General features: G+C 38.3%; 1 protein-coding gene across 2 annotated transcripts in view; it reads right to left on the reverse strand.

The window, feature by feature from the left end:
• Positions 1–27526, reverse strand: part of nf1b (neurofibromin 1b) — a 94177-nt gene that overhangs the window by 60664 nt on the left and 5987 nt on the right. For both annotated transcript variants that reach the window (XM_077242115.1, XM_077242116.1), the window contains exons 3-24: positions 23178–23261; positions 22850–23040; positions 22662–22768; positions 22485–22552; positions 19424–19499; positions 19180–19337; positions 17897–18070; positions 16443–16571; positions 15784–15858; positions 15550–15681; positions 14185–14319; positions 13510–13623; positions 13343–13422; positions 13147–13264; positions 11485–11731; positions 9292–9365; positions 8923–9006; positions 7765–8106; positions 7533–7672; positions 6676–6798; positions 6510–6593; positions 5641–5757 (exon numbers count right to left, since the gene is read on the reverse strand). In XM_077242115.1, coding sequence (XP_077098230.1) covers positions 5641–5757; positions 6510–6593; positions 6676–6798; positions 7533–7672; positions 7765–8106; positions 8923–9006; positions 9292–9365; positions 11485–11731; positions 13147–13264; positions 13343–13422; positions 13510–13623; positions 14185–14319; positions 15550–15681; positions 15784–15858; positions 16443–16571; positions 17897–18070; positions 19180–19337; positions 19424–19499; positions 22485–22552; positions 22662–22768; positions 22850–23040; positions 23178–23261 — 2852 coding nt within the window. The remainder of the gene's footprint in view (positions 1–5640; positions 5758–6509; positions 6594–6675; positions 6799–7532; positions 7673–7764; positions 8107–8922; positions 9007–9291; positions 9366–11484; positions 11732–13146; positions 13265–13342; positions 13423–13509; positions 13624–14184; positions 14320–15549; positions 15682–15783; positions 15859–16442; positions 16572–17896; positions 18071–19179; positions 19338–19423; positions 19500–22484; positions 22553–22661; positions 22769–22849; positions 23041–23177; positions 23262–27526) is intronic.

Raw genomic sequence — 27526 nt, forward strand, 5'->3', positions numbered from 1 at the left:
AGCGCCCAGTATAACCTAAAATTGTTATTTCTTAACGTTTTAATAACGTTCTTATAACCCGGAAATAACGTTAATACAACGTTTATATAACGGGAGAATTGAACGTTCTAATGACGTTTGAATGATGTTCTTATAACCAAGCAAGAACGTTAATACAACGTTTATATAACGGGAGAATTGAACGTTCTTATAACGTTTTGAATAAAGTTCTTATAACCAAGAAATTATGTTAATACAGCGTCTAAAACACTGGACGTTTTGAATGTTCCTAGAACATTCAGAAATAACGTTTTTATAACTTAATGCAGGGGTCGGCAACCTATTTGTCATAAAGTGCCATTTTTAAGTTTCCCCCCCATGTATATATAAACATAAACATATTTTAAATATTCATAATGGCTAACACAGAAATAGTACAGAAATTAAAATGTTTCTCATGGAACTTGTCTTAGATTTGTCATCTTTGTTTTCAGGCCTAAATTAGACTTTGAAGAACAGATTGGACCTGGTCATTCGTGTTTTTACTGACTTCTTTCAGTTTTGTTAAAAGTGTTACACTTCCACTTGGCAACATAACTGCATCTCACTACTTTTAATGAAGACACCTGTGTGTTGAGCTTCAGAATGTAAGCTAAACTTTCAGTTTCATTTGCGCCAGTTTGCACGTCGGCTTGCTGAAGAGATGCGTGTTGCAGCAGCGCTGTCATATCTATAAACCGGGAGCCGTTATAACACTAGCATGTTTTTTTTTGTGTTTGTTTTTTTACCAATTTGGGAGGAGTGAAATTTACATTTGTGACTTCAACAAGCATATATAATGCATATATGCATTTTGTTCATTTTCATCTGGAATATGTAAAAGTGTGCTCTCAATCAGAGGGCATTTGTCTCACGATTGGATAGCTTTCCAATCAGAGAAAAAACATGAAGTGATCAGGTACGCATGAACTGAGTTTCCACATGCATCGCAGTCATTTTAATATGTGTGGAATGTTTAATAAGGACTCTATACACTTGGTTGAAATTTATAGCATTAACTATTTACAGCGGAACGAGCTTTAAGGTGTCAGTTGGATAACTTGTTTGCGCTGATGCGCAGTGGTCTATGGAGGACCAGCTCTACCATATTTAAAAATAAATACAGAAATAAATAAATGCTCAATAAATAAATAAGCATACAATTAATTGCCCCAAAAAATACAATAAACAAATAAATGTAGGTAGAAATTAAATTATACAGTGAGACATAAATGTATATATCTCTTAATTAGCTTCTTTATTTATTCACCTTTGTAATAATTACCTTATTTATTTATGTGCATGTTATAATATTTTTGTCTGTTTTATTCTTCCTTTGTATTTTTTTTTCCTATTTATTTCTTCAATGCTATTTATTTCTGCCTGTCGTTTTTACATTTCTGTATGCATTTCTGCCTCATTATGCAAATGAGGAGGGGCTGTGTCTTAAGGGGTCAACTTCTGCCCATTGGTTGGTTAGCATTTTACTGCATCGGTCGAATCTACATGCCACCGGCCACAGTCACAACAAGGATGGTTGCCTACGATGAAGTTGTCAGTGAGCTGAGGCATTTAGCAACTGTTTTTGAAAACAATGCTAACGTTATAAGTATTGACTTTATTATTTTTCGTTTGGACGCTCTGACAGAACGTGTGTTTCAGTTAGCGGCACACATGGACACAGATGTCGACAATGTAGTTTTTCAGAATCCCGAGGAAGCGGATAAGCATATATCTGCTTATATGGTGCCTGTGGACGCCGTGGAAGGACTTTTACATGCGGGTTTGCCTGTTGGTGCCATTGCACTATTCCACGGCGTCCACAGGCAGCATATAAGCAGGGCGACCAGCTATCCCAGGTGTGTGATTAACGTTAGCGACCGAGTTAAGAAGATGGGCCGCTTTCTCTAGATTCTGAAAAACTACATTGTCGACATCTGTGTCCATGTGTGCCGCTAACTGAAACACACGTTCTGTCAGAGCGTCCAAACGAAAAATAATAAAGTCAATACTTATAACGTTAGCATTGTTTTCAAAAACAGTTGCTAAATGCCTCAGCTCACTGACAACTTCATCGTAGGTAGCCATCTTTGTTGTGACTGTGGCCGGTGGCATGTAGATTCGACCGATGCAGTAAAATGCTAACCAACCAATGGGCAGAACTTGACCCCTTAAGACACAGCCCCTCCTCATTTGCATAATGAGGCAGAAATGCATACAGAAATGTAAAAACGACAGGCAGAAATAAATAGCATTGAAGAAATAAATAGGATAAAAAAATACAAAGGAAGAATAAAACAGACAAAAATATTATAACATGCACATAAATAAATAAGGTAATTATTACAAAGGTGAATAAATATGGAAGCTAATTAAGAGATATATACATTTATGTCTCACTGTATAATTTAATTTCTACCTACATTTATTTGTTTATTGTATTTTTTGGGGCAATTAATTGTATGCTTATTTATTTATTGAGCATTTATTTATTTCTGTATTTATTTTTAAATATGGAAGAGCTGGTCCTCCATAGTGGTCAGCGCGACCACTCTGACCAATGGTTTGTTAGAGCTGCACGCTTTCATTGAGTTGTGCAGTTTAATACTCACACTTTAATAATATTAATAACTCCTAACTTAATAAAACAAGCTGTTACTACAAGGAATTATTACATCAATATGTAGATCTGTATATAGGTGGGAGGTAGGCTACTTTATCTGAATGAAATACATACACCCCTCTCGCGCTTGCTTGCGTGCCAGCGATTAACCCTCCGCGTGCCAGTGTTGGCACGCGTGCCTTAAGTTGCCGACCCCTGACTTAATGGGAACGTTATGAAAACGTACTTATAACCTAAAATTGTTAACTGGACAAGAGGATAGATTCGCGTTTGCATTGAACACGTTTTAAGTGCAGGATTCTCTGTGCGAGCCCAGAGAAAATAGACCAGCGTGTATCTGAGAGCGCGGCACATTATATTCCGCGCACGAGCAGAGAGATTCGTGCTTGCGCATTATTGTAGCGCAAAAGTACATTAATATAATGCGCAAGCACGAATCTCTCTGCTCGTGCGCGGAATATAATGTGCCGCGCTCTCAGATACATTTTCTCTGGGCTCGCTCTCGACATTTGACAGGAAAATAACGCCATAGTTCTCCAGCATCCATCTTCCCTGTAACGTAAAACCAGAGCACTGCTGTTTACCCCATAGACTGTAAAAGGTTTACCCTCGCCTCGCAGTCACTGCTTAGAAGTGCACCATTGTAAAGGGTCCACCTGAAACAGTGTCGCGTGACGCAGCGTAACGTTCATTCCGAACGTTGTGTAATTAAATACATCGGTATGGCGGTATATTAAAAATTAATATCATAACAAAAATATACAACGGCTTTCGGTATGAACCGGTATACCGCCCAGCACTAATTAATCGATTCGTATCGATCCATCGATTATACAGCCGGCGATTCGATGCATCAATGCGTCCGCAAGAGTATCGATTAATGCGTTTATTTTGCCGCCTGTCTATTTTCAGCATCCACTCCGACATATGCGTACAACCTACTCCTAAGCTGCGGGTGGCGCTAACCTCATTACTGTCTTCTACTTCACACCGCTTCACGCGCGTTACTTACGTTTCACAGTCTATCAATGTTCACACACATTGTTGAGTCTGACTTTCAAGAGCGATGGAACCGTCAGAGCGAGCTGGCAATGAAAGTGAAATGTTACACACTCCAGTCGGCGTAAAGTCATGGGTGTGGAAGTATTTTGGAAAGGAAAACAGATGGAGCAGTGGTAATAGATGTTGCTGTTTGCAAAGAGAAAGACTGCTATAGAGTAACATAAACATTATGTGAATAGAATACTGTGGCGAGCAGGACGAGGCCGAGGGACGTGAGAGAACGGCACGCGTGAGTGTTAATGAACATCACCTGTGAGACGCACCGGTCTCACATCTCTCACCGGTGCGTCTCACAGGTGACGTTCATTAAAGGGGTGGTGAAATGCCCTTTTCACAAGATGTAAAATAAATCTCTGATGTCCCCAGAGTGTGTGTGTGAAGTTTTAGCACAAAATACCCCACAGATATTTTTATATAGCATGTTAAAGGTGTCACTTTTTGAGCGTTAGCAAAAACGCACCGTTTTGTGCCTGGCCCTTTAAATGCAAATGAGCTGCCTCAGAGGGCGGGGTTTCAAGAGCTCTTGTGTGTTAGCAGAGCGATTACCTCACGCAGACACACTAAAATGACAGAAACTGTTCTGCCTTTAATGTTAAAACAGAGTCAGACAATGATGGAGAGACTCAAGAAGAAGTGACAACATGTAGAATGCAACAGGACGTCTCTGAATGGTTAGTTGATGAATTTATGTTGCTGATGTGGAGTTAACTATCTTCAATTAGCATATTCTTTCATCATAATCAATAAATCGCTCGTATAGGAACTGTTGTGAGATGCACACAGAGTGACTTTTTATTGCATGTGAAAAGAAGGATGCTAAAGTTTGAGCTGACTCACAAATACACTCTTATACAACAACTTTTCCTCTTCTCAACATGGACTGCGTGTCCCGGGGGCGGGGTTTATGTACATTTTAGGGTTGCTGATGTCACTAACCCGGGAGGAATGTCGTGTAGTCCATACCAGACGTTTGTTGTAGTCCTTTTCTTTAAAAGCAAATATCTCCCTTTGCTTTGAACTTTGAGCATTGTAACTTTGCAGATTTTGTTTATGCTCAAACAGCAACATTTCACATTAGCTAAAGTTAGAAAAGTGAAATCGTGTTTAACCACCCCTTCAACACTCACGCCACCGGCCTCGCGCCGTTCTCTCACGTCCCTGGGCCTCGTCCTGGTCGCCACTAATACTGTTTTTGTATTCTCAATAAAAGGCAAATTATTTATTTTTTTGTTGATTTATTTGAAACTTAGTAGATATCATGTAAAAATATCTAGTATTGAATCAAATCGTATCACGGGAAATTCTGAAGTATCGAAAATAATCGAATCGTTGGCTTAAAGGGGAACTCGGCAACTCTAGCTATTTCTTCACTGATTACTTTTGTTTGTCGCATGTTTTCTCAGCTGTGAGGCGTATATTTCACAACACTGTCGTAAAAACACTCACTTGCGGCCCCTCCTCCCCCTTTCTACCGCTGCTCATGTGCTTTTGTTATTATCGGAGCCCGCCAACTTTATCGTGTGGAGTGTGTCTACCGAGGTGGGTAATGCATCATACACATTGAGGGCGGCCTGTGTGTTTATGTCGGATTGCCGTAAAGCAGTTTGTGTTTCTCGCTCATCCTCGCTTTTCACGAGACTTCCTATTTCCAACTTACCGGGACGTTAATCCTCATGTTGCAAGGTTGGTTTTCCGCCTGGGAACGCTGGGGGGAGCGGGGAAAGCCACCATTCTCACCAGAACAGGTTATTAAACCATCCAAATGATTTCTAAACGGTTTTATTAAGTTGAAATAATTGCCGAATGCCCCTTTAAGAAATCGGTATCGTATCGAATCGTCATTAAGACTCCGATTTACACCCCTACAGGGTGAAGTGCAAACCTAATGGAGGCACATTGTAAGGCGAAGGGTTTGATATGGAACTTGAAAGTCTTACTTTAGGAAGAGCTGAGATTTGGCCTCCATCAGTTCCACACCGTCCCCTTCCTCTGGCTGGAGTGGCAGCCCGGCTAGAAGAGACACCACCGCTTCCATACTCGCCTGATCCAGATCCCTGTCAATCAAAACACAGAGCTCAGAGCAAAAAATCCATGTTTCGATTTGTGCTACACTAATGTTCATTGTTGGGAATGTTCACTTTCTACATGAACTAGTTCAAAGTTCAGTTCACAAATTTTAAAATGAACTAGTTCAGTTCATACTTTAAAATTTTGAACTAGTTCATAGTTCTTTTTTTCCATATGTTGCTGCGAGCTATTATTTTTCAAAATGATTGCCACAGCCCATATAGAACCACAGACAGCACTTATTTTATCGGCGGACAAAGTTTGAACAGAAATGTAAGATTTTTCCCATCCTCACCGACCTTGTCATAAAACTCGTTTAAATGATCATACTACTTCCCTTCCTGCTTTTTGTGCTGATGACGCATGCGGCGGTGCGACCCTGGTGCTGGTGTTGCCAGATTGGGTGTTTTTCCGCTACATATTAAGGCCTGTTTAGAGTGCGTGTTAGCCGGGTTTTCGCTCTACAAAAATCTGGCACCCTATTGAACGAAGTTAAACTGAGAGAGCGTGGCGTTCACAGACACCAGAATGAACGAGTTCACAGTAACGTTCATCAGGCAGTAATACAGTACGTTCAGTTCACGTTCGCCCAAAATATGAACGAGTTCATGAACTATCGTTCAATGAACGCGTTCAGGCACAACACTGCTAATGTTAATCAAGGTTTCTCAAAACCAAAGTCCAATGGACTAAACATAACACTGTCTGAATAAAAATCGTGTGTTCATGAGGGTGTTACCTGGTGAGGCATTTGACATCATCATCAGTGGCCTGGTTGGATGTTCCCATCACCCAGTCTGTTAGATACTCCACCATCTTATTCCTGGGACAAACAGAAATGTGATGCATCTCCAGAGCAGGAATAAAGCATGCCAGATAATCTGACAATAAAAATAAATTTGTACCTGAACTTCATCTCTTGGCAGAAGGAGAGGTCATCTCTGCGCTCCATCATGATCTCTACCAGCTGGCACAGTTTGGTTTTAATCTGGATGGCATGAACCATGTTGCCAAGAATACGTACATACCTGCCAACATACCAGCGGGCACACAGGAATCAACAATAAGGATAACATAGATGAGGCTGTCAAAATTTCAAGAATGACTTATGATCTTGGTAGTATCAGTAAAAATAGGTTAGAAACTACAAACTATCAGTATATTTGTCTTGTATGCCATCATTTTCCAGCAAAAATTAATATATGTTTTTGTAGTCTTGGTATTTCCTGTTTAAGTATAATAACAGTATAATTTTTAGATATTATTTTTCTTTTTTTAAATAAAGCTTATCATTTGATTTATAAAGTTTTTAAAAACATATAATACATTATTCTAAATAAAAAAGAATAATATTAAAGGTTAAATTACATATGTATATATATATATAAATTATATTTAAATAATTATATTATTACATACAGCACCATTTAAAAGTTCCCATAATAAATAAATCAACTACAATTTTTAAATAGAAAACAGTTCTTTTGAATTGTAATATTTCACAATATTACAGTTTTACTGTATTTTTGATCAAATAAACTTCAAAAATATTTTTAAAATCTGACCGACCCCCAACTTTTAAATGAAAAGTTACATTAAAATCAATCAAATTATATTATAGTAGAAATATAAACAAATGGTGGGACAATTTCTCAAATTCGTCTTTCTCAGTGAAGACAGACAAACATATCTGGAAACATTTATGAAGAAAACAATGATCTTCACAATAAATGTTATACTAACAAGCAAGCAAATGACTTACCTGACCAGGTTAATCATCATGGTCTCAATGCTGGCTTGACCTAGATGCTCCGAGCTTCCCTCCGTATGGTTGTCCAGTAAGTTCTTCATGATGGCGATGGTCTGCTCCACAAACTGCGTGTTGGTCTCATTAATTGGCACCTAAAATATTAGCACAGACACATGAGTACCAATGACATCCAACCTGCTCATGACTTATTACCACAATTAACTGTGGCCACTAGCTGTCTCACCGGCCCCTGGGCATCAAAAAACCTGCTGATGCTGTTCTTGAGTTTGTTGAACAGCATGGGGTAGAGCGCTGGACTGAGCTCCAGCCCCACCAGGTCTTTGATGTTAGTGCGGATCTGATGGCCCTTCTCATGACTGCACACCATCAGCGACAGAAGACGGTCCAGGAACCTACTCAGGGGCGTCTCTGGGCTCCCCTCACACGAGGCCATGGACACCATGGAGCTCTTGCGATCGTTCAGTGTGCCCATGGGAGGACTGTAGGTGGCTAGAGCCGGCGTGTTCCTCTGCTGCAAACACACACCACCCAATGCACACAGGAAGCCTGTCATATTGATCCATTCCTGAGGGATGAGACAGGATTTAGGAGCTTAAATGTAAAAGCCAACATTTAGTCATGTGTTTTTTAAGTCATAATTTATTTGATCTTTTTAATTTCTTTGTCTAATTTGTAGTGTAGAAGTTTTAGTTTGTCTAAAAATGTGAGTGTGGGAGTACGTTTTTTAAAATTATTATTTGAGATTTTTTTTTTTTTAGGATTAGCTTGTTTTCATTTAGTTATTAATTTAAGTTTAAATACGTTATTTATATATAGATTTAGCTAGTGTTTATGTAGATATTAATTTAAGTTATTAATATATTTAAGTTTATAAATAATACTGTATATACTTATTATTATATAATTACTAATCACTATAATTTTTAAGTTAATTGACTGCATGGTTATCCAACTTTGGTGCAAAACGTCATCAACATCATATATCTAAAAAAATATATATATATATATATATATCAACTTAAATAAATGAATAACTAAAAACACAAACTAAAACTAAGAAAAAATAATGTTTTGACTTCAACTGAATTAAAGTTCTAAATTCTCAAATAATAACTGATTTGATAATGACAAAAAAAAAAAACACTCACACTCACCTTTCTGTGAAACAAATATTTCCTAAAACTTTTTAACACTACAAATTAGGAAAAGGTATTTTAAAAGATCAAATAAATTAGACAATCTCTCTTTTATAATTAAAATAGGATTTTTTTTCTTAACCTAATGGACAGAAATGTCCCCTAAATTGAAGAATCAAGAATGTAGACAAATTTTATTTTCTACTGTAAGGCCTTTATTGGTGGTGAGTGTTTGTGTGTCTGACCTGACCGTCTTCCAGTTTTGTTTTTGGGTGGCTTAAGATTAATCTGGTTGCATGTTCCCATTTAGCATGTGTGTCCTCCCAGGCCTGAAATGACCAAACAGAGCAGTTAAAGTTTGTCATTATGTTATCTTCAAATTAGACCAAAAAATCAAGTTTACTTTTTAAGCAAACAACAGAAAAAGCACACAAGTACCAAAACTGTGTAAAATCAAGTTTTACATATTATGCTAAAAGGACTCTATTCAAAACAATGACGTTAAATAATACAATATCTCACAATCAGAACAATGCAAATGTCCTCGCTAAACCAACCAGAATGACTCTATTACTGTCCAATGGCATTAAATATGTAAATGTGTGACCTCTGACCTCTGTGTTTCCCGGAGTGGGCAGCTCTATCCTCCGAAGCAAAGCCATTACTCTCTTCTGTAGAGCCGAACGACCTAGAAAAATCAGAAAGATCACATAGACTATGCTGACCCCTTGTGGCACCCACACCAAACCTCAAAAAACTAAGGCACGTATCTGAATCTGTCTATTCCAGGGTTCTCAAGTTTTATCAAAAGCTTGGAGTGAGATCACATGCGGTTAGGGGAGGAGCCCCAATGGAGCCCCGCCCCCACCCATCCCCGCCCCCCAATTTGACCAATTGTTCATAATTAACCAGCACAAATTGAAATTATAACAACTGGTAAATCTGATAAATGACAGAGCAATTCATCACATCAAATATACTCTTTAATGCTATATTTCAAAATTACAAATATACAAAAATATAACAAATTGCTCCAAACATTCCTTTCCCAATATTTTTGCATTTTGAATGTGTCAACTCGAACTGGTATAAGTTAATGATTTATTGTGTGGTGGGACATTGTGAACAAATGGACACATTAGAGTATTAGGTGTGTGTGTGTACACAAGAGTACACACTCCAGCTTATGAAATGTGTTTTGTGTTGTAAGTGTTTGTTGCACATTTTGATGCCTTGATAACAGGCGTGAAAGACTATTAATACAGTATAATATATAATTTAAAATAAAATGAAGAAATAAATCTTCATTCCTTCCCATACCCACTGACATTTCCCTTAGTTTCAGATAACGTAAGCTAGCCAAACTGAGCCAAAGCTTCTGGCCTGGTTGCAAAGTAGTTGTAGAGTTTTTGACTGCATCACTAATAATGTATACGAAGGGGAAATATATTAAATGTTCTAGCCTAATAATGTTAGACAAGCTTCCTTCCAACTTACCTTCTCCATCACGACGTGTGTTCGCGCGATGTTGTTGGTTATCTAGCAGTGTTTGGAATAGGTAACGACGTTATTTTTTCAGTAACGTGCTAATCCAACTAATTACTTTTCCCGTCGTTACAACGCCGTTAACGTTACTGGACGTTAAATGCGATGCGTTACCATAGGCGTCAGCTTGGTTTGAAATGTGTTGGGGGACAGAGACGCATTCGGAAGTGCTGGGTACAAACTTGTCAAACTGTGCAGCCTCTTTGCTAAACCCGTAAATAAATCCATCGATCTGCAATTTTTGGATTGAGTTATTAAATGGTCTAGTGGTAAATCTTTTGCCAAGCGTGTCAGAGGTTACGGGTTCGCGTTGTTAAGAGTTTTATTTATTTAATTTGTTACAGTTACTGCAAACACACTTTATATTATTTAACTCTTTACTTTTGAAAATACTTGAAGTAGGCTACAGAATGTATTCCAGACCAGTTGTCTGACATTGGGAGTTTGATTTATTAAAGCAAGAATAAGACTACAGAGCTAAACACACTTTTTTTTGTTGTTTAAAAGTTTACTTTTGTTGTGAACAGAACACTTGAAAGTAGCCTACAGGTTGTTTACTTGACCAGTTGTCTCAGGTTGAGAGAGTTTGATTTAATTTGCTAGAGTTAAATGCACTTTATATGGTGTAACTGTTTACTTATCTTACAAAGATAATACTTGAAGTGCAGGATAAACCTCTTGCTGTCTGTCGACGTGCAATAAATATCGAAAGTTATGTACAAACACCTGTCTGTTCTACTCATTTCAACTGACTTGTGAAAACTGCTAAAAAAAATCAAAATTTTTGACATATAGCAACTTTTTTTTAACAGTAACGCAAATAGTTACTTTCCCTGGTAACGAGTTACTTTTATTTTAGAGTAATTCAGTTACTTACTAACTTTTTGGAACAAGTAGTGAGTAACTATAACTAAGTAATTACTTTTTTGAAGTAACGTTCCTAACACTGTTATCTAGTAACGAACGTACGGTGGCTGAGATGGTTCCGTCAACTTCTGTTTGTTCGCGCATCTATGTTGCCTAGTAACGAACGCAATCTGGCCGCGATACGTGCTGGCGGCAGGAAACTTCACTTTGTGTGCCTGCACCTCATATACAACGTTATATATAACGCTTGCAGGACAACTCGGTTGGCATTGCCTTTTAAGGGTGAGAAATACACGGTGTGGCGTGTGAGCGTGCAACTGGTTGAATTGCGTGTGTCTCACGGCTAATGCGTGAGACTTGAGAACCCTGTATTCAAGCTAGTTGATCAGACTGACCTGTAATCATCATGTTACTGACAGATGCAAACTCCATGAATGTGTGGTAATTTGGCAGAAGGGACTGCACAGGGATGTCTTCTGCACTGCAGCGGATGTCGGTCTCCTCACACAGGTAGCGGAAGCAGGACATGGCCACCAGAACTGCCTCCATGTCTGGACTCCACAGGAACATGTAGAGACAGACCTCCAGCTTGGTCTGGGCCTGTCGGCAGTTGGTGATGTTGCTGCCCGCTGTGGCCCGATCCTGTAGGAGAAAAACAACAGAGAGTTAGGGCGTTTTCACACCTGAAAGTCCGCACCAAGGTCAGAACCAAAGTTCACGTTTTGATACATTTTATACTTTCAGAAAGTTTTGGTTTGGTTTCACACTGCAATTATGCGAGCGCACTAAAAAACTTTACGTGACATACTTGCGTCCTGTCGTCAACATCTATGTGGGCTGCATCTCGACATTGATTGGTTTGTAAACGGACGTGCGTCTGACGTCAGCGTGTTGTCAATTCAGCGGGTAACTTTGACAACATGAATGAACAGACGTTTTTTTCAGTTGACTTCTTATTATGTCATCAGACCATACTTCAATTAAAAACCTCATCTCCTCTCCCCATGTGCTACCACGGCTCATTTTTCCTGCCACCTTCTGTTTTTTCGGCTATGCGAGAACCACCGGAACTTCCTGTAAAAGGTCTAAAAGTCCGAACCATACAGAAATGCTTTCACACTAGAAACGAACCAAACCTTTGTTCAGTTTGATCCGGACCGAGACTACCTCTTTTCGTCGGACCAAATTTCATCTGTTTGGTCCGGACCGTTGTCCGGGGGAGGTTTCACACCTGTAATTTTGATTCGGACCAAACTGAAAAGTCCGAAAGTCCAGACCAAACAAGGTAGGTGTGAAAGGGCCCTTAGAAACCTGGTATTAAAATGCTACATCCATACTAGAATACTTAGAATACTATTAACTAAGCCAGTTTTATAACCTTGCTAATCAATTAACTTAAATTAAATATAAACGCTTTAGTAATTTTTATATAGAGAGATATATAGTATATATATATATATAAATGTATATAATCTTAAATTAAACAAAACATTTACTAAAATGTGTACTATTAGCTACAATGATAAAATACTATTAAATAGTATGCGTTAGATAATTAAATTAATGCTGTAAAATTGATTAATCGCATCTAACAAAAAAGTTTATATTTATATACATACACACATATGCATATTATTACAAATTTACGAACTTTTATGTTTAATCGCGATTAATAGATTTGACAGCACTAATTTAAATATTTATTTAGTACATATCTTGACCATTTTTTATGTATAATCAACTGAGGGGCATTATTTTATCATATCACAAAAAAATACAGTTTTTTTTTTTTTATCAAATTCTCTGTACATTTCCTGGTTGATATATCCTGGTTCTTTTGCTACAATGGAAGGTCAGGTTGAGCACATTGAATTGTGGGATACAGTACTCCATGCAGTTTAGTTTGGTTGTATACTTCACATTTTGGCAAATTATTTAATAATGATAATAATATTATAAAAATATATAATAATTTATATTTTCAATATTACCCCACGCAGTGTGGTTAGGTAAAAGACTTCACATTTTAGCAAATACAGGTGAGAGTGCCGACTCACCTTGTTCCTGAGGAGAAATTTGTTTCTGCAGATGAGAATCTCTCGCAGCCACTTCAGAATCTCAGTGCTGTTGATCAGCTGATGACCATTCTTACAGATGAAGTACAGCACCTGAGAACTGAACCAACAAATACGCAATCAGACGGGCAGAGTTTCATTTCTATCAGAACCAGTTACCTGGATTCGAGTCCACTACCTGATGTCCCAGAAGGTTTCCATAGGAGCGTCTGGGTTCCACAGCTCGATGCTTTCAGGCTGATGCAGAACCAAAAGAGCCTAATATAGAGATAGATTATGACCGATAACTCACACAAACGCTAACTAAACTCACGCTGAATAAAGAAAGAGAAACAATGAGCTCACCTCCATGGCCTCCAGGGAAATTTCTCCCATGTTAGCAAGAGGCACAAGCTGCATCAGGCCTGTGATGAGCTCTGCTGTGCTGTTGTGGACCTCCAGACCCTGTTTACCCGGATTCTGATTCACAAACACACAAAAGTGACATTAAATGTACAGAAGAGCATATTTATAAGTATCACACTAAAGCCAGAGAGGGGTAAACATCATAGACATAATAAATAGATAGACACCCTTATTGGCGGCTTTGAAACGTTGCTGCGATACGTCAACGCGTCCGCCATTTTGCTGAGGGTAAGACTGCGCTGTAAACAAATGCAAGTAACCGGGTGAGCTGCGGTTTTCCTGAATAGCAACAATAATAACGTTTACATTTATCAACCGATTTCAGTGGTTTGTACGTGGTGTACGTTACTATTGCTAATTATATAATGACCAAGTTCAACCTGAAAAAAATGCTCAGTCTTGTTTGTGAAAGCTAATTCCCCGAGACCTGTTTTCAATTGTGTGGCGATTTGTAAAGCCCCAAGCAACACACGAAGCAGGCATTTTTCTCAATTCCCGTAATGAGAGGTATGGGAAAGTTGCCTTCTGCAATAAGGCAGCACCATTGCCGTACGCTCCAGCGGCCAATAGGGCGTCTATGTATTTATTATGTCTATGGTAAACATCCTGACTCACATGTAGCATCAATTTGGGATCTGCATGGAGGAGTTTCACCAAAGCCAAGAGCAGATACTTATGAATCCTGGTGTCTAGATCAGTGGTTTTCTCTCTTAACTTCAGACTGCTCATTCTGTCCTTAAACGTCCAACTCTGAGAGGAAGACACAGAGAGAAAGAAATAGAAACGTGTACAAAAAGCTCTGAACAAAAAGCTTGGGATCCGTATGATCGTTTTGTTTTTTAAAGAAATTGATACTTTCATTCAAAAAGGATGCATTAAACTGAATCAAAATGACAGTAATGTATAATGTAATTTAATTGCAATACCATTTCACAATATTACTGTTTTCATTGTACTTTTGATCAAATAAATGCACCCTTGGTGCGCGTACACACACACACACACACATATATATATATATATATATATATATATATATATACATACACACACACACACACATATATATATATATATATATATATATATACATACACACACACACACACATATATATATATATATATATATATATACATACACACACACACACACATATATATATATATATATATATATATATATGTATATATATACACATGTGTTTGTGTGTGTGTATGTATATATATATATATATATATATATATATATGTTATATATATAAAACTGTCATAAATGCAAAATTATGTAAAATAATTATCTTAATTTGGGTATATATTTTAATTTTCTCATAAATTGTATTTAGTTTATTTATATCCTCCTTTATTTTTTAATGTATATGTATTATTTGCATATATTTTTTATCTGTGAATTTTTTTAATCTCTCGAGTCATGAAAATAATTTTCAACTAAAACTTCTGCATTAATTTCTGAGATGACTGGTCACCCCTCTGAACTAATTATATATAGATTAAAAAAACAAAAATAGTTATAAATTTATATATATATATATTATACAACACAGTGATCATGTCATGGACTGTCTGGAACATTTTTATAGCATACTGGGTAACACTTTATTTTACAGTGTCCTTGTTACATAGGTTACATGTACTTACCATAGTAATAACAGTAAATTATGCATAATTACATGGAACTAACCCTCAACCAAATCCTAATCCTACCCTAACCCTATAGTAAGTAATTGTAGTTGCTTAATATTACTCAGTACTTAAATATATAATTACACTGTAACAATGACACCTTAAAATAAAGTGTAAGCACATACTGTATACCGTTTCACATACTGTCTAAAATTAGTAGGCTGTATGAAGTAAACTGTGCAGTATGCTAGTATCTATTCCGAACGCCAGCCTAAGACAGCTAGCAGGACACTGGAAGAGGCTCTCTCATCTCTGAGAGGTTTTGTGGGCGTCTCACCGGTGTCATGCGGAGGGGGGCGTGACTGCTGCATCCCTGCACCACTCTCCCCAGAGTCTCAGCAAACATGAGCCGCAGCTCTCCCGAGTAACCGTACACAGTATCGATCTTCGGCCACCAGTCCAGCGGGGACTACATCATGACAGAAGACACACAGAGGACATTTGGACACCCTGGGAGTGAATCAGACATTCTATCTCTCTGAGGTGAACTAAGGACACCAGGAGCTCTTACATTAGTGATGATTCGGTGAAGAGAATTCACCAGCACAAAATGAAAGGTAGGAGGCGAGGACGGGGCCAGACACACCTTACAGAAAAAGAAAGAGATTTGGTGCATGGTCTTGGGACAGTGTATACATTTTACAAAACCTTACAGGTTTCATAATTCTCAATATCACCAGATAACAAATTAACATGAAGCAATTTATACTACAGTACATAGCTAATCTCTGCCGCATGATTGTTTATATCACAAAAATATTAATTGTGTTTTCGCACGCCTCTATATACAAGTTTGGATATATATATTATATAAAACTTTAACTTCACTCATATAAAGCAATATATTCAGTTATTTCAGCGTGAAATGTACTATATTATTGCTTAGCCCTTTATAAAAAGTTAGATATATAAGTATGTCCAACTGTATCCGCATACATGTGTATGCGATATATACTATATAGCATATCTCTGCTTGATCGCTTCTATTGTTGCAAAATTTAAACTATATTATCGCCCAGCTCTAATCTCATGAATATAACTGAGGCAAAAAAGGTTTTAAGAAATGATAGACATTAAATACATGATTTTCTGTACCGCTGCTTTTCACAATGTGTATTATGAAAAGTGCTCCATTAATGAATTTGAATTTGACCTGACTTGTCCACAAACCTTAAACTGCTGATTGTTGTGTGGGTTGATTCTGAAACAGGAGACAAAACAGTCGATCATTAAGTCCACGTCTGCACTCTGGCTTCCTGCGCCTCTGGAAAATGGCTTAGCTGGGTTAAACAGCAACCCCTGGACACAAAGAGACAACCCTCAATGAAGAGGAAAGCATCAACAAGAAAGATTCAGACACACTTGAGCCGCTGCGAATCACCAGACTTGGGATTTTGTGTTCGTCACTCCGATAATCTGAAAAGTTGAGCTGTGGGGTTTATGTGGGTGATGCAGGTTTAAGTCCTGCCTGTGACATTTCCCAAACTCCATTCCCCTTCTTATTGCTTAACCCAGGGGTGTCCAATCATGCTCTTAGAGGGCCACTGTCCGGCAAAGTTCAGCTCCAACCTCAATTAAACACACCTAAACCTGCTCATCAAGGTCTCATTAGGTAAAGTCTCACTGTCTAACACTTGAAGTCCTCGTCGTTGGTTAGGAACCTGGGTGTGCTCTTTGATAGCAATCTTTCATTTGAAAGTCACGTGAATAGTATCTGTAAAACCGCATTTTTCTATATATCTAAATTACGTCATATGCTCTCAATGACAAATGCAGAACAATTAGTTCATGCATTCATGACATCAAGGCTAGATTATTGTAATGCTCTACTGGGTGGTTGCCCTGCACGCTTAATAAACAAACTACAGCTGGTCCAAAACGCAGCCGCTAGAGTTCTTACCAGAACCAGGAAGTATGACCAAATTAGCCCGGTTCTGTCAACACTGCATTGGCTCCCTATTAATCATTGTATACATTTTAAAATATTGCTGATTACTTACAAAGCACTAAATGGTTTAGCTTCCCTGTATTTGAGCGAGCTCTTAACGCATTATAGTCCTTCACGTCTACTGCGATCTCAAAATTCCGGCCAGTTGATAATACCTAGAATATCTAAATCGACTGCTGGCGGTAGACCCTTTTCCTATATAGCACCAAAACTTTGGAACAATCTTCCTAACATTGTCCGGGAAGCAGACACAGTCTGTCAGTTCAAATCTAGACTAAAAACACATCTCTTTGACCTAGCATACACATAACACTCTGTAGACTTCTATAATTCAATGTTAGGCTGCATAGTTTAGATCAGCCGGAACCGGGAACAATTCCCATAAATCCGGATGTACTTTGTACATCATAAGAAGGATGGCATCTACACTAATGTATTGTATTTATTTTAGTCCTATTTCCTTTTCCCTAAGTGGTTATTCCACTTGTCAGGCCGCCATTGTAAATAAGAACTTGTTCTTAATGACTTGCCTGTAAAAATAAATAAAATAAATAAATAAATAAATAAATAAATAAATAAATAAAGTCAGAAAAATCTATTTTTTCCAGCCCAAAAACAAAAAAAATTACATAATAAAAAGGTCCAAACTCTACCTGGGAGCCATATTTGTCCATACCTTCAGGTCCATGACTATGGACTGCACCAGCAGGAAGATAACCGAATGATCCTCCCAGTTGATATACGTTGACGCTTTGCACAGTTTAACGCAGGCGATGGCTGCGCTCTCTGTCAGCTGTTTGCTTCCACCGTGACCGGTCAAGGCTTTCCGTAGATTCTCCAAAAACAGTTTCTACAGGGAGAAAACAACAGCACATTAATAGCTTAGGAAGAATGTGGTTCAAGTTCAAGTTCATTTTATTTATATAGCACATTTTATAACAGCCACTGACTGACCAAAGTGCTTTACAGAACTGCAAAATTAAAAGACAATAATACCATGCATAACAGCACAGCACAGATAAGTACAGCAAAGCTAAGAACAGCCTTAAACAGGAGTAGCAAAAACATTGCCTGACTTAAAAAAATCAAATAAGAAAACAGAAATGGCAAAAACAGTATCAGACTCATCAATAATAAAACAGAAATGGCAGTATCAGACTTAGATAAAAAGGAAAAACAGCATCATACTCGAAAGGAGAAATGGTAAAACTAACCAAAAACAAGTGCGCTTTTAAAAGTGACTTAAAAGAGATCACGGAAGGGGCTATCCTGACTTCTATGGGCAAATTGTCCCACAGCCGAGGCCCGAACACAGAGAAAACTCGATCCCCTCTGCGTTTGAGTCTGGAAGGTGGGACTAATAACAGGTTCTTATCGCTTGATCTCAGATTTCTCGATGGAGTATACGGTTGCAGCAGTTCAGAAAGGTAGCTCGGTGCTTGGTTGCATAAAGATTTATAAACGAATAAAAGGAATCAATTCTGAAATGAATGGGCAACCAATGAAGAGATCTCAGAATTGGGGTTATATGCTCACTTATGAATCTAATTATAGTTACTAGTCTGGTTACTGTCAACTATGTGATGTAGCTGTCTAGGTTGAGCATGTGTGTGAGCGTGTGTACATGTTTTTACTATATTAGTGAGGCTCAAATTCCTGAAATGGGTTTTGTCAGTGCCTGATTTAATGCCATATATAGCAGAAATAAGAAACAAGAAATAAAAATATTAAAAATAAAATTCACATTTATTTCTATAGTATATAAAAAGTGCCATAGAAATGAAAGTAACCAAAATCATTTAAAGGTGACTAAATTGACTTTACTTTTTAAATTTGCTTGACACAATACTACAATATTTAAATTGTAATTGCATATTTAATCTGTCTATCAATGGGTATTATAATTTAAGAACAATAAAAATCAAAGATCTTCACAAGTTCACGTTTTTGTATGCTTGCCTTGTTGTATTTAGAGTCATCTGACGTGTCTCTGGACATGTCTTGCGTGATGTTAGGACAGAGGATGAGGAGGATGATCTGCAGAGGCCAAACAGCTGCTTTCCTCTTCGTACTCTCAGCAAAACTATCCACCAGATCAAACAGCTTCTCAGCACAGTCTAAAAGACACACACATAAGATTCGCACATAATCTACAAAGCATATTGTTATGATACAGTTACAGAGAGTTTTTCAGTGGACGTACCAGCCATGTCCGCCTGTGGTCTCTGGTACAGCCTGGTGAATTCATCAGGATAATTCTCCACCCAGTTCCAGAACGCCTGCAAATCCAATCGATTTATTTTATTTACTTTTTAAACACACACTGCAGATGTTTGCTGCACTGAGATAGGACAACACTAGGTGGCAGCAGAGGAAATTTCATGCAAACACCATCAAATCATAAAAACCACAGAACATAAACATTTAAACAAAACATTTAAAGGTGCAGAAAGCAATTTCTGAGAAACACTTTTGATATCTGAAATCAACCCAAACAAACACACTCCTCCCTTCTTTGCTCCGCCCCCAAAATGCACAAACACACATGTAATAGTGGATGTCTCTTTATAATAGCTGAAGCGAAGCAAAATAAGGCTTCGCGAGAAATTAAGCGAAGATGATGAACAAACGACAAGGAAGAACTAAAAATGAGCATAGTTCACAAGAGAGTATACAAGCTAGAGTTGGCTGTAAGTCGCAAGTAGAGCACACCAGCTCCAGACAACCAATGACACTCAAAACTGTCCTGTTACTGTAGCTAACATTACAACAGTATATCCAATAGTGTTGTAACGATATCATAATTATTGTTTCGATACCGATGCCAAGTCAAGAATTGCGATTTCGATACTTTTTCGATACTTTTCCTGAAAAGGGAGAAACACTCTCAAATATCCTTGCTGTGCTTTATTTTAAACCCGGGACAACATTATAATCATATAAATGAACTATAGACTGATTCTTACTAAATAGATCAATTTATTCAGTCAAGCATTGGGTGGTTGTTTCATTAACATTAATTACACAGAATATTAGGCTGCTGGCCCTTTAAGACCTGCACGTAGGCAAACCAATTGAGAGAGCCTAAGTCCCTCCCCTTCCGGTGGACCATGGGACCTTATTTCGGAAAAATATTGTATGGTAGTCAATGGCGAGAGACAAAAAATATTTGGATCCCGTTTGAATTGTGCCCTGAATTACACATATGATGTTTATCAATTTAAAAGATACATTTTAAAGTCAAGAAAGTGGCAGTTTGATGTAAAACTGTTGAGGTATAAGACTGTGAAAATACGTAATTACAAAGACTACAAACCCAAAAGGCGTGCATGTGACGTCATACCTTTTCTCTCAATGAATGAAGCTAACTTTACTGAAGCCTAACGTCTGTCATGTTTTCTATAGTCTAACGTTATAATCGTAACGTTACGCCGTCATGCCGGTGTGTTTTGTACCAGACTGCACACACACGAGCTTGGTGACGTACATAGTGTGAGACGAGAGATGTAGTTCATGGAGCGATTTTCACATAAAACTAAATGTTACTCTTCTGTTTTATGACAAACTGTGACTTTCCTGACTTTCATAATTATCTTTTAAATTGACAAACATCATATGTGTAATTCATCACTCAGTTCAGACGGAATAAAAAGATAAGTTGTCTCTCGCCATTGACTGTCATACATATTTTTTCCGAAATAAGGTCCCATGAGCCGGAAGCGGAGGGGAGGGACGCGGAAGTGAGTTAGCATTTTAGCACTTCCGGGTCCCTCGCCCTAAAGTCTATGGGTTTTTTGAATGGGTTTTTGCTAAATCGCCTGAAATAAGGTCTGTGGTTAACAAAGCCTCTAAATATTTTCACGTTTTGATCTATGAAATAAAACACACCAGTAATAACCTGCGTTTGGTGTTTTAAACTTTATATAGGCTTCAAAATATATACATTTTGGATTAACTTGTAAAGATTATCTTGATAGACAAAACGTGTAAGGGTCACAACTCTTTGTTGAACACAGATCTTATTTTTTGCGATTTTCCAAAAGTCTATGGGGAAAATGCATAGCTTTTAGATCGAGGGAACCCCTGCGCCGCTAACTTCCGAGTTGTCCTACAAAGTGACGTCATAACTTCGGCACCCTATGGAACACATACGATTTATTTATACAAACGGTTTAGGTTCACTAAAGACATACCGACTGTGTTTACGTGAATACTCGCCAGGACGTCCATTTTTACCTAGAATTTTCATTATTCAATCCAAATAATCCACGAAAGAGAAGTGAAGTGGCGATCGCATGCTGTGTAAGGAGTGTGTGTGTGTGTGTGCGCTTCAGGTCTGAGCCGGCAGCGCGAGCACGTCCCACGCTTTATTTTCTCATGCATGCATGTTTCGCTGTGCGTATATATTTTACTGTTCTGCTTCCGTTGTTTAGTGAATGAAAACAGTGGAAGCGGAGCTCTACACACACATCCTGACTCCGGCTGTCACACATCGACGCAAAATAAAGAAATACTGCTCTTATTATTTAGAGTGCTGTCACTCATAAAGTAGCGGTACTAATAAAATTTCATATCGTACCGATTTTAATAGCTGGGTATCGCGATACCTTTCTAGTACCAGTGTATTGTGCAACACTAATATCTAAGTTCTGTGAAATATCTTGGTTCTGTGAAACATATCAAAAACAATGTTGCTCACGTGTGGAGCAACAAACAAAGCAACCTCAGCGTCCATTTTCAGGCCTTCCTGCTTCAGTCTCTCCAGCGCTGAAAAGCTTTTCTAATATTAAAGCGGGTCCTTGTAATGTCTCTCTTTCTATAGTCTTTCTTCAAATCTCTCTCTTGCTCACTATCATGAGTGGACACGCCCCCTACTGCTGATTGGCTCACTTTCTATCACCTCCCCCATCATGAGTGGACACGCCCCCTGCTGCTGATTGGCTACAAGTGTGTTGTGGCGCTCTGTTCGATTCACTTTCAACAACGTTTCTCAGAAATCGGTTACTGTACCTTTAATTCTATAAATGTGAGAAATGTATTCATGTATCAGGTGACAAGGCAGTTTGGACCATAATAATAATGTATAAATTATAATACTCTTGTTTTAACATTTATATTGTTATTAAGGCAATAAAATACAATTCTTTATAACATAATAATAAAATAATTCAATTTAAAATAGTAATTATATTGTTATTAAAGAGTCACATAGCTGCAATTTGTTTTCATATTATGTTAATAATAATAATAATAATTCCACCTACCTTCTCTAAATTGTAAATGACACTCAACTGGGCTGGCTTCTTTAAGGTTTTAAATTTGAACACAGTTTCTGCAAGGAGAAAAGGTTTACTCTTTAAAAATTTGACACATAAAAAGAAAAAAAAGGCATTTTTTTCCTGCTGCCTCTAATATTTCATAGTATTTTGAGTCTATCAAACCTTGCAGTAGGCGTTTGAGTTTACAGCAGTCCACGTTGATGTACTGGATAAGCTCGATGTCATGCACGTCTACGTTATCCTCAGAGCAGACGGTCAGCTCCTGCAACCTGCAGAGATCCAGACAGACAGAGGTCAGGGAGATCACATCCATTACGGATACATGCCTTCCTTCATCCAGTCACGAGCACCTGGTGGAGATGCGGCTGAAGACAGCGCTGAAATTACTGCAGCTCAGAGAGAACAGAACCCCACACGCCGAGTTCCTCAGCTCAGCTGCGTGCTGGTTTCCCTCACGGAACGTGTGGATGAAATGACAGATCTCGGGTAATAACTGCTTCACGAGCATCGTCTCGTCAAGACGCATGCTGTCCTTTGGTTGCTATTAGAGAAAGAGACATTTATGGGATCCATCAACATCTAGATGTGCTTCTCAGAACCTCTAAATGATGTTTAAAAAGCAATAATGGCACAATCATGGAGATGAGACGCAATGAAAGATCTGCAGCCGTCTCTCACCCCTGCCAGGCATTTCTCTAGTGTGTCCATGATGATAAGCTGGGACAGGTAAAGGTTCTTCTCCGCAGTATCCCCAAATATTCGCTGTAAGAGAGAGAGAGATGATAACTATGCTTTGTCTGTGTTTCGTGTCTTTATGTTTGTGTTGTGCTTGAACATATGGCTGTCTTTGTGTTGGCCATGTTCCTCGTGTTCTTGTCGAGTCCTCGTTTGTCTGAGTGTGTTCACCCGTTCCTCTTGTTCTCAGCTCCTTTTACACGTGTTCTCTTGCCCTCATGTTTTGCCAGTTCGTTTTATGTACTCTCTGTGTGCCATAAACTTTGTGTGCTACATTGTTTGTTTGACAGTCTTCTGTAGTTGCTAGTCAGAGCTTACTTAAAGGTGCTCTAAGCCATCGGTTCCCAACAGGGGGTCTCATGGGATGTCAACGTTTTTTTGTCTGAGACCCCCTTTTTCCCAAGAAAATATTCACATTTAATGATATTGTCGCTCTTGTGAGCTTGCAGCAAGGATGACAAAATGTTTCGTTTTTAAACAAACAGTATGTTCTTTACTATAACCAGATATGTTTATGCACAAATAATAGCGTATAATATTGAAAATACTATAACAAAAACAAATTAATTTAAAAAAATAAGCCTAGGAGTAGTCTAGTAATTGGCCCTTTTAGAAATGCAATAACAAAAATGTCAGTATTCACACTGGTGTGTAGGGAAAAAATAATTAATATAGGCTATTACAAAATGACTGGTGTCTGGGACCTCGTTGAAAACAGGTCAGCCAGGGGATCGTGAATAAAATGAGCTAATGTAATATGATCGTTTGGCGCTCTAGCGATTAATAAACATGCATTTATTAACAGAATAATGCGTCTTGTTGAAGAACATTGTAGCTGGAGCTTCTTCTCTCTGTTTATGTCTATGACGAGTCACGCATAACCAGTGTAGAATAGTCCCAATATAAACATTTATTATAGGTGTACCATAGTGACTCTAAAAAACAGCAAAAACACTCATGGTGTACTCGCTCATTATATAAATTTAGTCAATTTTGAACACAAAAAAAGTTAGGAACTGCGGCTTTAATGCTCACTTCTCAAAACTTTTCAAAATATGACGCAACCCCAGGGCTCGACATAAGCAATGGCCCGATGGCCCGGCGCGCGATATTTTTTTTCACAGGATGGTAGGGGAAGACTCATGAATATTCATAAGGGAACTCATGCCTGATTGGTCTGATGACCTACCCCTAACCCCGCCCCTAAACCTACCAGTCACTGGGGTTAAGACCAATCAGGCATGAGTTCCCTAATGAATATTCATGAGTCTTCCCCTACCATCCTGTGAAAAAAAAATATCGCGCCCGGGGCCAGTAAAAGAGTATGTCGGGCTAGTTGATTGGCCAGTGACTGGCCATCAGCAAAACAAACAGCAAACGTCATACACAGTAGCGCGAAGAGTGTCAATGTTACTCCAGGTTATTTATAACGCGTTCAAATGTCAAAGAACTACGAGGGTGAAACGAGAAAGAGGACATTCCTAGTAGGGCTGGGCAGTATATCGAGTTTGTACAATATATCGATTTGTTTTAAACAATATGGAATGAGACAATACCGTTTATATCGATACATACGAGCACATCTGAAATATAGCGGAGTAACGTTACGCAGTGTGAGCTCCCAGTGAAAGAACATAGTAAGTTACAATTGTCCTAAACATGACACAAGCTAGTATTAAGCGCTTCAAAATAACTGGTAAGATATAGTTAACACGTTTAAAGCAGCTTGCCCTGCAGATGCTCTGACAGATACTGTTGCTGACTGACAGATAAATACTTGCGCTGTTTAATGCGTTTGAGACGTGGCGCTTTCCTCAGTGCTTAACTTACATTTCACTGGTATATTCTCCATCTGTAAATGTTAGAAAGTCAAACAAATATGTCCATTTCACTGTCAGGAGAGGTCGAGCTTCTGCAAGTGAATCTCCGCTAAAATTCAAGCTTCCGTTAATGAGCGCCGCCGCGCGCACGCGCGCCAAACAGACGAGCACGATAGAATAGTAGCGTAATAATTCTGACTAAAATATACTGTAGATGTTGCTAAAATACTTGCTGTTGGAGACAATAAATGTGCCATATGTGGAATTTTAAACCTACAAGTATATTTTTATGAAAGTGACCATTATAATGGGGTAATCAAATGCAGGCTAAAATAATTAGTGTTTGCTTTTGTTTTTATTTTCATTTTTAGTTTAGCCTTTCGTCATTTTAAAAACAAAGTTTTTAGATTGTAATGTTACAATTTTAGAATGTAATTGGATTTTAACCACCTTTTTGCACATAATATAGCCTATTGCATAGCCTACATTACATTTCCTATATTTGTTTCCATATCCTTCAAATTCAACATTGTTTTGTTCTTCATTTTTATTTTTTATTGACAGCTTTTTTAGGTCATAAATGTTAAATGAATGACAAAAATAATCAGGCAAACTAATACACTTTCGTCTAATTTCGCCATTTTGAAGTGAAAATAGGCCTATGTAACGTTACTCATCACTCATGTATCAATAATTAGTTTGTCATTGTGAGGGGACAAGAAAAATTCTGATCTACTAGCCCATGTTGAGCCCTACGAGACCCCCTAAAGAGCTCGCTAACGCCCCCTTGTGGACCGAGACCCCCTGTTGGGAACCGATGGCTTAGAGCACCTTTAAGGCCCCGGCCACACTACTGCGTTTTCGTTTAAAAACGGAGAATTAAAACGAAAACGATCTCCGTCCACACCAGCGTTTTAGCTGCGTATTAGAATTGATCTCCGTCCACATTAAAACGACTGAAAACTCGGATCACGTGACCATTCTCCAACACTGTTCATGCGCGTGCCGGTGTAAACAGGAAACGGATGGACTATTCCTCAGATTTGATGAGGAAGCAAGTAACGTTAGCTACCTCTGCAAAGATTAGAAAATGTCGAAGACCAGAGATTTCTTTTCATGGACCGCCGCTGCACACGGGAATTGTCATAGATCGCTCGAATAATAGTTTGCCTACGGCGCATGTAGGCAGTTATAGCATTGTAAAATGCAGAATTTGCTTGCACAACAGCTGTTAACAAAGACATCAAAGTCAGTAACGCTTGTAATTCGTTATCCATGTTGCACTCACTAACATCAGCTACGTAGTCCAGGATGTTTTTGTTTGTTTTCTTCCGGTGACGGGACATGTGATGGGTGGCTGACGAATCAGGGAAGGATACGTCATGGGTGATGACACCCAATCATAGAGCCGAGCGTGACCTTCTACGTCATCGTTTCTAAACTCCTCCGTTTTGTCCCGTCTACACTAAAACGCCCTCCGGAGATTCAAAACGAAAAACGGAGCTGCAGCGTTTCTAAACTTCTCCGTTTTGGGTCTTCGTTTTTCCCGTTTTAGTGTGGACGGGAGGTGCAAACGTAGCAAAAGGTCTCCGTTTTTAAATGAAAACGCAGTAGTGTGGACGGGGCCTAAGTCTCACCTCGTCTGGTCGTCTTGTGTCTTCCCTAGTTTGTCCTCCAAGCTGAGCTTCCCTGGCCGCTTACACTACGGCCGGTGCAGTAATAGTCCGTGCCCTGAGACTCGATCCCCTGGTTCTGTGCGATCCTGTCTGACAAATACCGTTCTCCTCCAGTCTCTTGCTGCCGTTCTGTCTATCCTCCCTCCTCCTGTGATTGAGCCAGCCTGTCTTTGAGCCTCATCCCTGCCCACTGTTTGGACTGATCACCTCCTCTCCTTCACAATATTCTGTCTTATCTGCTGTCTTTCAAATAAACCCTTGTTCACTCATTTCTGCATTTGAGTCCTCCCTCATAGATCCATAACAAACTAAGCAAGAGAGAGAGATCCCAACATTCTCTGCCATAGTACAGAAACATATTCGACAGTCTAACAAACGCTCACAGTATTTCTGGCATCAATATTTTTTCAATAGCCATCTTAAATATCTAGAAAATATGGAATAATGTTGATATATAGGATCAATAAAGATATAAGAAAATAACAAAAAACATTCTGAAGGATCATGTGACACTGAAGACTGAAGTAATGAATGCATAAAATTCAGCTTTAATGTCACAGGAATAAATTACATTTTAAAATAAATCAGAAAACAATTCTTTTAACCTGTAATAATGTTTTAAAATATTACTGTTCTGACACCAAACACCAACTTCTGAACGGTAATGTACATTTCATAAAATATTTAGTGCTGTCAAATCGATTAATCGTATCTAACATAAAATTTTGTTTACATAAGATACGTGTGTGTATATATTATTTACATCTATATATATATATATATATATGAAGTCTGT

This window comes from Siphateles boraxobius, unplaced genomic scaffold, assembly GCF_051911475.1.
Source record: "Siphateles boraxobius isolate OS27281-9 unplaced genomic scaffold, OSU_SipBor_1 25, whole genome shotgun sequence".
Lineage (NCBI taxonomy): Eukaryota > Metazoa > Chordata > Actinopteri > Cypriniformes > Leuciscidae > Siphateles > Siphateles boraxobius.